This window comes from Thalassophryne amazonica, chromosome 15 (genome assembly GCF_902500255.1).
Source record: "Thalassophryne amazonica chromosome 15, fThaAma1.1, whole genome shotgun sequence".
In the NCBI taxonomy this organism is placed as follows: Eukaryota; Metazoa; Chordata; class Actinopteri; order Batrachoidiformes; family Batrachoididae; genus Thalassophryne; species Thalassophryne amazonica.
Window position 1 is genome coordinate 17,816,662 of NC_047117.1, and position 13,355 is coordinate 17,830,016.

General features: G+C 41.1%; 1 protein-coding gene across 1 annotated transcript in view; it reads right to left on the minus strand.

Moving 5' to 3' along the window:
* The window catches only part of fat1a (FAT atypical cadherin 1a), a 245,429-nt gene that overhangs the window by 112,718 nt on the left and 119,356 nt on the right, over positions 1-13,355 (minus strand). The window contains 2 exon segments of the mRNA XM_034187623.1: positions 37-165; positions 167-367. Coding sequence (XP_034043514.1) covers positions 37-165; positions 167-367 — 330 coding nt within the window.

Here is a 13,355-nt window from a genome sequence, read left to right on the forward strand (position 1 = left end):
AAACACCAGTTTGATCTCTTGTATTAGACGACTTACAGTAAGAATATCATATTCTCCAGCTGAAGAGAACTTTTTGGAAGACACCAGGCCAGTCTTGGGCTCAATGAAGAATTTGCCATGTTCGTCTCCCTCCTCGATGCTGTAGGAGATCTCAGCATTCGGTCCCCTCATCGCGATCTGATGCAATCACTCGATACACTGGGTCTCTTTTTAAGATCCTTTCTTTCTCTCGTTTCTCCCGCTCAGGAAGTTTGATTTTGTAAATCTTCTCCAGGAACAATGGACGGTTGTCATTCTCATCTAGGACTTTGACAATCACACGGACAGTGGTGGATTTAGCTGGAACCCCGTGGTCGGTCACTGTGATCTGGAAGGAAAGTACAGAGACGTCAAAACAAGAAGCACAGCAAATTTAAGGAAAGACAACAACAAATAAGGTTCGATGTGTGAAAAATTTTAAATCACATTTATTACCTGTGATTTCTCTCAGGTCAATTCAACAGACTATTGTAATATAAATATATTCAAACTAGCCATGCTTCACAAAAAAAGTAGAAACCCAGCAATACTCAGTATTATGTGCCAATATCATGGGAATTTTCAAAGCTCCACACACACCTGTATTAAAAATTCATCATTGCAAAGCCGTGCAAACTTAATCAAAGATGAGATGGAGTAGGAAGGTTTGCAGTTTCTCCGTCATCTTCCTTTCATTTCACTTCTTTCTACTCAACTAAACTTGCTGCCAATATTGAAGGGAATTCCCTTTGAGATTAGCCATCAAGGGAACTTTTCAAATAAGCAGCGAGTGCTCCCAATATAAACACACGTCAGCAACAAGCTGTTACACACTCACCAACTCGTGCAGAGGAGGCCTCTTCTCTCTGCAGTTTAATAACACTAGGGGTGCTATCTTTAGGGCCTATTCACACATAGTGCAAATTTGGTTCATTTGTGCAGAAAGTGCGCATGAAGCAGGAATTGTGTGCCAAATGTGTAAAATCGTAGCTGCCTCGTACACCTGTTGCTACAACTATTTGCGCACACCAGTGGCTGAAAGACAGCGTGTGCACTGTGCAAGCCCATCGAACCCTCTTGCGGCAGGTGTTGGCCAAATTCCAGCTGACACGCATGAACATCTAACACCGCTCGCATGGCACTTATAAAATGTGTGGCCATTCGTACTATCATCAGGAAAACAGTCTCCAGACAATCACTGTCAAGCTGGATGTGAAAATTGTCCAAGTGCCCCACAACTATGAAACTGCCAAGTGCACATGTAACGTGCCAGAGTGTCGGCTCCCCCCACAACACGTCACATCTGACCGGACACGCGTGTCGGGCAGTGAGGGCTGTGAGCGGCGCACCGCAGGATGAGGACAAGCCAACAGTATGACAAATGCAGCACTTTCATTCATGTATCAGCAGTATGTCTGTGACCATGGGTCATCTACAGAGGAACAGACGGATCCGATTTGTATTGCTCACTTGATAAATGCAGTGTTTTTATATGCTGTGTGGGTTTATTTCATTTTAAATTCGTCCATCTCCTTTCTCATATCAGGCAGGTTCCCACAACTTTCACACAATCAATCTTACAATCAATCAATCAGAGTCAAGCCTGTCATCCCTTTTAAACAGGTATGCACAAGGTGACAGTGCTGTGATATCAAACAGACACAAGGCATGGAGAGAATTCCCAATGAAGAATGGCTGTATCCGGACAGACGGATTAACACCTATGTGAATATTACACATAGGTATGCCAGCAGGTATACACGGGGTTCAAGCCCCCTTTACAGGCTGCCTCTTGAGGCCCTGCAAGGGCTATGTGACTTGTAACAAGGGCTTAATTTGAGGGGGGAGCAAGCCAGAGCGCACTCCGGAACCTCGGACGCGCGCTCCGGAACCTCAGACATTGGCTTCACCAGCTATTTATACTGGATCCGGTGATCCGTCACCTCTATTGACTAACAAAATAAAAAAAAAAAAAAAAAATCAAACAATTAAATAAATAAATGAAAGTTTGTTTAGTGTCAATGTCTGATTTTGATATCTGTCTTTTTGGTGATTTCTCTCATGAAACGAGATCCACAATATATCTATATTATGGAAAAGGAGGGTGCACACTTCCGTTCTAGAGGGCATTTGACCGTGTAGTGTGCGTAGCCTACGTGTATGTTTTTCGCTAGCACAGGGGGAAAATGCAAAAAAAGCAAGAAAGTTTGCTGATGTTTTTCAAACCATCCGGACAGCCGGATCCCAAACGAGCTAAGCTTGCGGTGGACAGCGGTGGCCACGGAGAATGTAGCAGCTCAGTCAGTGGGATTGTCGAGGATCAGGGAGATCACGGTGAGACAGCTAAGGATGACAGTGAAGCTAGTGCACCTGCTCGTGCACCAGTCAGAGGGAATGAGGAGCGGGAAGGTCTCGTGAAGCAGCAAGTGGGGAAATCTGGACCAAAGAACAGTTTAAAGAAAAACAAAAAACGTATCCGTGAAGTCGTGGATTATCCAAGGACACAGAACTGCACGGGACCAGAGGAGCAGAGAGAGATGCAGGGAAAGAGAGGCCAGTGGGTCTATTGATGCTGTATGGGCTGTTTTGAACAACTGAGATACGTGTAAGTAAGATGAACTTTATTATTCTCTGCTGTGCTGGTATTTTGCTGAGCCTATGTGTTTTTGTTGTTAAATTTAACGTGGCCAAGTCATGTTTGTAGTGTTCAAGTCTTTGAATGTTTGTTTTCATGCCACGGAGATATCTATTTTTCAAGGACTTGGTGTATATTTGTGTTTACCATTTTATCCGGTTACATCCCAGTCTTTCACTGGCTTTAGTTATATTGTCTTGCTTTGTTGACTAAATACAGCATTAAACATAGGATTTTGTACTCTAACCGGATTTGGTGTGACTAGTGTTATTAGGCCTACAATACATGCCCAGTTTATTTTTGGTATGGCACACAGCGCTGTTCGCAAGCACACCCCACCCTTCTTTTTTTTCTTCCGCACCGGAGCAGCTCATCCTCTGCGCTCCGGGACCTCCCACTTTACAAATTAAGCACTGCTTGTAACGATGCAGCTGTAAGATGTGGGCCTGACCCACAGAGCCACATGGGCAACGGTGATGTCTTCCCAACTTTTCTAACTTTAACTAATACGTCTATACATTTTCAGTGCATCCACTGAATCACAGCTGCACCTCCCACCATGTGCATGAGGTGCTATGCGTACAGGTAAGGGCCCCATCACACTTAGCATGAAGGAGCACAAATCAGTCCAAATGGGCTATAATAATGGTGGCAAAGGTTTTTGTTTGTTTTGGTTGCTTGCTTGTTTGTTTTTAGCTTCCCCCCCTCGAAAAAAAAAGATCTGCCCTGTCTTCGCTGCTGTTTAAAAGCAGACAAATGTGATTTGAACTGACCAATCACACAAGATGGAATCTTTGTTCCATACTGGCCACTTTTGTAGAACATACCTTCTTTATAACACACGAAAACACAAAATTCAGTTTGATGTTTAATTTTTACACTGACTGAATTGCACATTTTTGGATGTTAAGAGGACACTTCTCATATTAAATCATGTAAATGATCAAGTTTTTTTTCTTTATAAGCAAGCTCATCTAGAAGCAATCTTTCATCCGCAACTTGCGTCACAACCTTCAGTCAGAAAATAAATTTCTTCCTCAACTGCAATGCATTAGCAAACTTTATTTGACATAAATACTAGATGTCGGTATTTAACATAAATACTAGATGTTGGAATTTGACAAATACTAGATGTCGGTATTTGACATAAATACTAGATGTCGGCATTTAACATAAATACTAGATGTTGGAATTTGACAAATACTAGATGTCGGTATTTGACATAAATACTAGATGTCGGCATTTAACATAAATACTAGATGTTGGCATTTGACAAATACTAGATGTCGGTATTTGACATGAATGACTGTTGGTGTTTGACAGAGGTTTTCTCATTTGAAACCAATTGAAGGCCTTTACGTAGTTGCATCATAATTGGCTGACTTACGCACCTGTCGTTATTTTGAACATTTCTTTCCTTGGTGTACAAAATTTACAATGTTTGTGCTGTCATTTTGGCTGCTCCCGTCACGGGACGGGGTCACCACAGCAGATACAGCCAGATCCGCATTGGGAATTGGCACAAGTTTTAACGCCGGATGCCCTTCCTGACGCAACTCCAGTTTCACCCGGAGAAACACACACACAGTCGCTGGTGATCCGAAGAGGTCTCCCATTCAAGTACTAACCAGATGCTGCCCTGCTTAGCTTCTGAGATCTGAGGGAATCAGGCTGACAAAGAGCAGAGCGGCTGTGCATGAACAAAAATTGTAGTCTTGTTTTAATATTAAATTTATTATAAGTCCACCTGCTGGAGCTGTTGCCCCCGCGACCCGATCCCGGATAAGCAGTTAAAGATGAGTGATGAGATAAGTGATAAATCAACCATATTTTACATGTTCACTATATAACATTATACTGTATATATTTTTGATTATTGTGAAAAGGATTCAATAAAATACAATAAAAAAAATATTGTGAATTTTCACTGGTATCTGCATCCACAACTAAAATGTTAGCATCATGACACCCGTACAATAATCAACTGAAACAGTTATTAGTGCAAAATACAAAAATTGCTTGTGTTCAATGATAATTATATTGATAGCTTTTCCAACCAGTGCACTGACAACTCTCTAAAGTTGATTATTATTAATTAGCTGAATGTTTTCATTTTACTTTCACCAGAGAAAAGACACAACTGCATAATTTATTGGAGGCTTAATTTAAGTCAAGACATCAAGTGTCTCTGGTGGTATCTCGATGCTTTGTAATGGTGCAATGATTTAACAGCCTTGTATGTCTTTTGACGTTTGAGTGTGCAGTTTGAGGAATGTAATCAAAAGCTGAGGACCACAGCCCGACCTAAACAAACAACTTTTATCTCGTCTCAGAAAAACTGGCTCAAGGGTTCCGCATCTCAGCACTAACAGAGATGTAAGATTTCTAGCTTCAAGCAGCAAAAAAAAGAAGGGTACAATTTGAAACCATCTGCTAAGTGGTTTACTAAAACAGTCAGGAGTCCTTAGCCATGCACACTCCATTTGGTAGCACAGTTTCAATTAGTAAAGTAATGTGTTTTTGTTTTTCTCATGGAGTTTGCAGCTGTCTATATTATTCACATGAGCAAAATCAATTAACTGGGATGAGAGAAAACCTGAGGGCGAGTGTCTCTCAGGAAACATAGGTTCTCATCTTGCGGTGTGTAATGAATATATGCAATGTGACTGCATGCACTATGTCTGCTCATCTATGGTGATAACAAGCCTTGTTATTTTAATTATCAGAAAAAAAATTGATCCATTTTGGTATGAACAATAAAGCACTACAGCTAAATGAAAGAGAAATAAAACAATGAAAATATAAACGCTGTGAGCACGTCTTAAGAAACTACAATTTTAACAATTACTGTGTGTCTGGGTCTTTGCATTTTTGTATCGCTTTTCATATTTAGTGTTAACACTTTGCTTTTTAGGCACTAGGTTAAGGTAGCAAGTAATATACAAACAGAAGATGACTACTAAAAATATCTATATTTCAGAATAAATATAAAATGCATTTAAAAACAGCATTTGACTAGCTTTTAGGGATGGGTATTGATAAGATTTTATAGATATCGATGACATTATCGATTCTCATTATCGATCTGATTCCTTATCAATTCCCTTATCAATACCTCTTGTGAATTTCTGTGTACTAAAAGTAGGCTTTACAGATTTTCTATGCCAACAACATTTTATTGAATCTTAAAGTAAATAAATATGATATTGGTCACTGGATCCTTGATCTCTGAACATAAATACAATCTGTACATGGTGAATCCTTGATCTCTGGACATAAATAGAAATACAAAAAATCTGTAGTTTTTGTCATAAACATTTACTTTCAGATTTTAATGGCATAAATGTATGTAACCCCATAGCCTCTCAACTGAGCTCAGCCAGCAGCACTGCACGTCAGTTTGTAATTCATAAAACACGTCTCATTTTGGGAGAAAAAAAAAAAGTTTTTTTGTTTGTTGTCTGTATTACGTTTGGAAAGAGTTGTCATTTGATTTACAATGGCGAATCGCTTTAAAGTTATTAATTCTGACCGGACTCTATCTTTCTAACTTGACTCGGCAGAGAGCAGCGCAGCGTTTCAGCTGTGCAAACAGAACGGAGGACGATTCTCGTTTCTTGTCCGCAGCAAGACAAGAGTCCCAGTTAGTGACTTTAATCCACACAAAAGTGACTTACGAGTCGACTGACATATTTAAATGGCTTTGAGAGGAGTTAGAAGCGGACTTGCCGCTTCTGAAAAGCAGCGAAGCAGAGAATCAACTAAGCAGTGGGTCGGAGCGCTGCTTCGTTGCTTTAAGCAAAGCACAGCCACTGTAGAAGCAGGTGATTACAGACCCACTGCGGGGTCTGCAATCAGCGTAGAGAAATTATCATTTTCCTGATAAACACCTCAAAAACAACAGCCGCTCTGAAGGACCGATAAGGGAATCGTTAAGCAAAAAAGGCTATTGATGTCGGTGGATCGAATCATTTCTTAACGATTCTCAAAAAGAACCGGTGTCACCGACCAAATGGTCCTCCCTAAGAATCGGTCCGCCTTGCCTTCATTGCATACGTATGTGTCATTAGCCGCAGTTCACGGATTATCACCCCGTTTCTGCTTAAAACTACACTCCAGTCATCATCTATCTCAGCAAGATATCTGAAGCTTTTGTACAACAATCATTTCCACATAAATTTCGCATTATTTCATTATAAAAGATGGAGGAAGGGATCATAGCGCAGTGGCTACACAAGCTGCTAGCTGATGCATTCACTACGCGTCAGTCATTTCAAAGCATCACAGAGTAGCGCTTCGTTTCTGCTTAAAACAGACTTGTTTCTGCTTAAAACTGACTTTAGAATGATTTAAGAGGTTTTACCTTGTCATCTGATGGTTATTACTCCATTTGATCGCTTTGGGTGAAGAGACTCTGTCTCAGACGAGCAGCTGAGCTCTGAAATGATGCATGTGCAGTGGAGGGAGGGCGGACCAATTTTTAGCGTGGACAGTTTGGTCTGTGACACCGGTTCTCGATATCCAACCCTACTGGCTTCAGAATTATTTATTATAAAGTCAACTTTAACGATAAACTATAAGGATCTAATGTTTTCTAAATTTAATTTGCAATGTGCAATTTTTCATAAGAAAATATGTTTGAAATAAAACAAAAGCCTTGTCCACGCAACATTGTTCACAATGGACAAATGCATAAACTTAAATGAATCCTGCTTTCTCAATCTCTCCCACTATATGGGGAAGGTACTGCAGGTGGGGCATGAAATACAATTAAGGGCTGCAACAAACGATTATTTAGACCATCGATGAATCTGATGGGGTTTCGACACGATTAATCGATTATTCGGATTAGCGAGGAATTTTTTTAAAAATGTGCCAGGGAAACAATTTTTCTCTCACAAATCGTCAAATGTCCCTTGGCTGTTGAAATATAAAATAATAAAGAATAAACAGTTTATAATAAAGAACAAAAATAATTATTTCATATGGCATTGCTTTATCAAAGTGCTGAGTTGCCATAAAACAACATTGAAACACATACACTCAACAAAAATATAAACGCAAACACTTTGGTTTTGCTCCCATTTTGTATGAGATGAACTCAAACATCTAAAACTTTTTCCACATACACAATATCACCATTTCCCTCAATATTGTTCACAAACCAGTCTAAATCTGTGATAGTGAGCACTTCTCCTTGCTAAGATAATCCATCCCACCTCACAGGTGTGCCATACCAAGATGCTGATTAGACACCATGATTAGTGCACAGGTGTGCCTTAGACCAGTGTTTTTCAAACCTTTTTTTGAGCCGCGGCACCCTTTTTATATTTACAAAATCCTGCGGCACACCACCAACTAAATATATTAGAATGCTATTACCTCTGGTTTTGCACAAAACCCAATTATCGCAATAGAAAATCGATAACAGAAAACATCGCATTTCGAAAATCCTCAAGCATTTTGCGCTCTGATCTCAAGTAGGGCTGTCACGATTAGGAATTTCTGGAGACGATTAATTGTCAGACAAATAATTGCGATTGACGAATATATTGTCTATTTTTTTTCTTTTTTTCCCCTTCTTATATTCTACTATTGGAGTATAATTACACAACTCTGGAAGAACGTTTGGCTTCTGTGAGTGGAGAAACTGGGAATAGTGCAACATTTTTATTTTTATCTTCATTTTACATACAGTCCCAACTTTTTCTGATTTGTGGTTGTTTCTGTTGCATTTCTGAAATTGTTCTCCTCATCAGTCACGTTTTGTGCTTAAACACTACATTAAGCTTAAGATTGAACAAATAAATACCTTTGGAAAATAACAGCTGTAAAGTTCAGCGTTCTCACCTGCTTTTGTGATCTGTGCGTCTGAACATTTTTTTTTTGTGGCTCTCAGTTCATTCATATATTCTCATTTTTTAAATATGTTTTTAAATATATTTGACCGTTTATTTCATCTCATGATCTCATAAATTCAGCATACGACGCGCACATGGTGAGAACAGGACGGTAACGGCAGAATCACACCTTTAGAGAAAGTTCAGAGAGAAGTAAAGGCAGCTTCACGTTTCCGTTTTGTTAACGTTCACTCGGGTTAAAATCCTCTCTCTGCTCCGTGCTCGCTGCGCACTGAACGTGTCTCGCCTGCATTCAGGAATCTCCCTCACTCACCCCCTCCCTCACAGTCTGCAGCCTGTTAACTCCGCGCGCGTGCACACACAGGCACAGACACCGACAGCTCCGCATTTTAGACGGCTTTTGAAGGAGACGACACTGTTTTAATCGGCCGTCAGCCTCCTTGTTATTGTCCCGCCTTAAGACGAGAGCGAGGCTGCAGCACAATGACGTCAGATTCTGAGTCGTTTTATGCTTTGTGGATAAAATAAATAATTCACGGTAATCGCAAATATGAAAAATAATCGCGAATATGAAAAATACCCACGGCACCCCTGACGATCGATCACGGCACCCTAGGTGCCGCAGCACCCCGGTTGAGAATCACTGCCTTAGACTGTCCACAATAAAAGGCCACTCTGAAAGGTGCAGTTTTGTTTTATTGGGAGGGGATACCAGTCAGTATCTGGTGTGACCACCATTTGCCTCATGCAGTGCAACACATCTCCTTCGCATAGAGTTGATCAGGTTGTCAATTGTGGCCTGTGGCACAACAATGGGCCTCAGGATCTCGTCATGGTATCTCTGTGCATTCAAAATGCCATCAATGCACCTGTGTTCTTCATCCATAACAGACGCCTGCCCATACCATAACCCCACCGCCACCATGGGCCACTCGATCCACAACATTGACATCAGAAAACCGCTCACCCACACGACGCCACACACACTGTCTGCCATCTGCCCTGGACAGTGTGAACTGGGATTCATCCGTGAAGAGAACACCTCTCCAACGTGCCAAACGCCAGTGAATGTGAGCATCTGCCCACTCAAGTCGGTTACGACGACGAACTGGAGTCAGGTCGAGACCCCGATGAGGACGACGAGCATGCAGATGAGCTTCCCTGAGACGGTTTCTGACAGTTTGTGCAGAAATTTTTTGGTTATGCAAACCGATTGTTTCAGCAGCTGTCCGAGTGGCTGGTCTCAGACGATCTTGGAGGTGAACATGCTGGATGTGGAGGTCCTGGGCTGGTGTGGTTACACGTGGTCTGCGGTTGTGAGGCTGGTTGGATGTACTGCCAAATTCTCTGAAACACCTTTGGAGACGGCTTATGGTAGAGAAATGAACATTCAATACATGAGCAACAGCTCTGGTTGACATTCCTGCTGTCAGCATGCCAATTGCACGCGCCCTCAAATCTTGCGACATCTGTGGCATTGTGCTGTGTGATAAAACTGCACCTTTCAGAGTGGCCTTTTTATTGTGGGCAGTCTAAGGCACACCCTGTGCACTAATCATGGTGTCTAATCAGCATCTTGATATGGCACACCTGTGAGGTGGGATGGATTATCTCAGCAAAGGAGAAGTGCCCACTATCACAGATTTAGACTGGTTTGTGAACAATATTTGAGGGAAATGGTGATATTGTGTATGTGGAAAAAGTTTTAGATCTTTGAGTTCATCTCATACAAATGGGAGCAAAACCAAAAGTGTTGCGTTTATATTTTTGTTGAGTGTATTTCAAAATACTAGCTTTTTTGTGTGGCCTCCAAACACTATTATTTCAACAAATTTTTTACTAATAAAGAAAATTGGTTTCTGTGTCAGAATAATGGAAAATTCAATCCATTTTTTTTTACTTGCGGGGGGGGGGGGGGCAGACACACATTTAAATAAAAGAAGAACACTACACAAAACAAGGATTATTTCAAAATGAAGGATGAAGTAGAGAAGTACGGATGTCCAGGTTTGATCTCAAACAACAGGATTGGGTCCAATCAAAGAATTTTCAGACTGATAGCTTTTTCCAAACACAAGTCTCACCCCAATCCACCTGGGTTCATTTCATAAGCAACATTGATGGCCACAGCAGTGTAGCAACATAATTACTGAATATGTTCAAAAACATATTCATGCTCAACTTCACTTCAAATATGCAAACGTGCATTTTAAACAGAGGCAGCTTCAGTCCCAGTAATTTCGGGTTAGATTTGTTTGTTTATTCAGTCATCTTCTCTACTGCTTTTTCTTCTTTTGTAACTTTCATTAGATAGCAATCTAATGAAATCCAATGGTGCCAACTCCAATGGTGTCGCATTGCACTACAAGCATTTTTCCTTCCATTTATGACTTTAATCACAACATAACCAGAGTCAGCACTGCCACTGCTGCAAACATGGCAATGCCCATATATAGGCTTTATACTGGCTGTTTCAAGTCTCTATAGAAAACCTGTGGGTGACATCACACATGCTTTGTCCACTATATATGCAGTCTATGGTCACAACGACAGCTCGTGGTCCGAATTAAAACACCATGATCATCATATCCAACTTTCTTTGTTGTGAATACCATGACAATGCTGCACGGAAGTGGAACTGACAAGAGCCATTTCAAAAATGTAATTTATTTTATTTTAAAAAAAGGAAGCAACTTAGATTTGCAGTTAGCTTTTTCTTCATGCATTACGGTCAATTGTCAAGCATATAATGGGATCAACTTAACATTCTTGCAGTGTGGCCTGTGTAAGTGTGTTATCTAAGAAACTCTAAGTATCTCAGGACTCACTACTGGCAGCTATTCAGTATTCTGTGACTGAGTTCAGCAGCATAAATAAAAACAAATGATTGGACATCCAGAGACAAGAGCGTGTTTCATTAGAAACTGCTTTCAGTTTCACTGTGGCAGACAGAAACCCCAGTATTCTGCGTTCTTCAGGGCTGCCAACAAATGATTATTTTTGATAATCGACTAATCGGATCATATTTAAATTGCGGCTTATCGCACTAGCATGCAGCTGTTGTCTTTGAAAGTTGCTATTGTTTACTACTCATTTAATTAGTTTTTTATTTTACTATTTATTATTGTTGACAATATTGTTTTAATACATCCATGACAATTAAAACAAATTGAAATTGAGAGAGAAAAAGAGAGATGAGAGAGAGGAGGAGAGAGAGAGAGAGAGGAGAGAGAGGAGAGAGAGAGAGACGAGAGATGACCTTTTCAAAGGTTGTATATTTCTTTTCCATCATTGGGTGAAGGCAGTGAAAGCAAGGTCTGTCTTGCAGATTTTGCATTGCACGTTTTTCTCTTTACTTTGGTCAAAATGCTTCCAAACTTTAGAGCTCCATTGTCGGCTAGCCATGATATTGTTGGGGTATAACTTTTCAAGAGAAGCAGAAGGTACAGCGGCAGAGAAAACAAACCTAAAAAACAATAAATGAATAAAAACGATGATGTTGATTATTAAATTACTCACCGACAATTTTGATAGTGTAATTTCTGTGTGAAAGTGTAGGAACACGGACCCACAACAGGGGGCGCAATGAACGGACAATGGAGAAGGTAAATAACAGGTTTACTTTGTGAAACGAGCACAATAAATACAACAATCACAATTTGGGTTCGAATCCGCTGGTGTCGTGTGGGCAGGCTCGAAGGTAGGAGACGTCCGTCTCAGTCGAACCGGAACCACCCAGATCTCCTCTGCCACCGAACCCTGGAAATACTGGAACCGCCAAGTCCCGAATTCCCAGGTGGCCACTGCTCCGCTCGCGGATCCGGTACTGCTGGCGGGAGAGAGCAACAACACACAGGTGTGGATGCGACCGCACCCAGTAACGGAGAGGGGAGAAGCCGCCTCCACCTCTTGTCAAAGTACAGCAGGAAGGTGAGTACTTATCCAAGCAATGAAGCTATCAGTAGTCAACAGTCCTGAAAAGGTTTAACAAGTTTAGCTGGTTGTTCAGAATATAAATGCAGAGAATATTACCTCAGTCTTAGGCGATATCTCGGCACTGAGGTGGAGACGCCGTCCTCCTGATATACCTCTGTGCTGAGTGGAACAGCTGTGTCTGGTGATGGGTGACAGCTGTCACCCAGGCTACTCCCATAAGGCGGCAGCGCCCTCTGGTGCCTGGAGCCCGCACTCCAGGCAGGGCGCCCTCTGGTGGTGGTGGGCCAGCAGTACCTCCTCTTCAGCGGCCCACACAACAATTTCTCCCGGTTCTTTATGCAATTTACTTCCCCTGACAAAGAACCAAATCGATATATTCCTCATTTTGAACTTATTCAAAGTCACGTTGAAAATCAGGCCTGGGTCTTCAGACGGAGTCCATCTTGTGAAAAGACTATGAAGGTGGCTGACACAACACATTTATACAATATGGGTGTTACAGACGGTGTGGTTTAGTCTATATGTTACTGGCTCTCAGAGACAGGGGGAGCCATCCCTGTATCTGAAACTTGCACATGCATGATGGAAGTGAAACTTAATTCTTATGTTTAAACTTTAAACCAGATTTCAGAGACTTCCAATCAGATAACAAAGGCAAGTACCTGATCACTAATAGAAAATAAGGAATTAGCACAGATATTATCTAACAACAGTCAATGTAATCATGACTAGTCACCTAATCATGGCAGCCCCGGTGTTGTTCAAGGCTCAAAATTTTTAATTTTTCTGCATTCAGCAATCTCTGAATGTTTGAAGATGGATCAAAGAAACAGCCTTCTAGCAATGAAAAAGACAGCAACAACACAAAAATATTAACCAAGATATAAACACGGGACTGTTGGGCC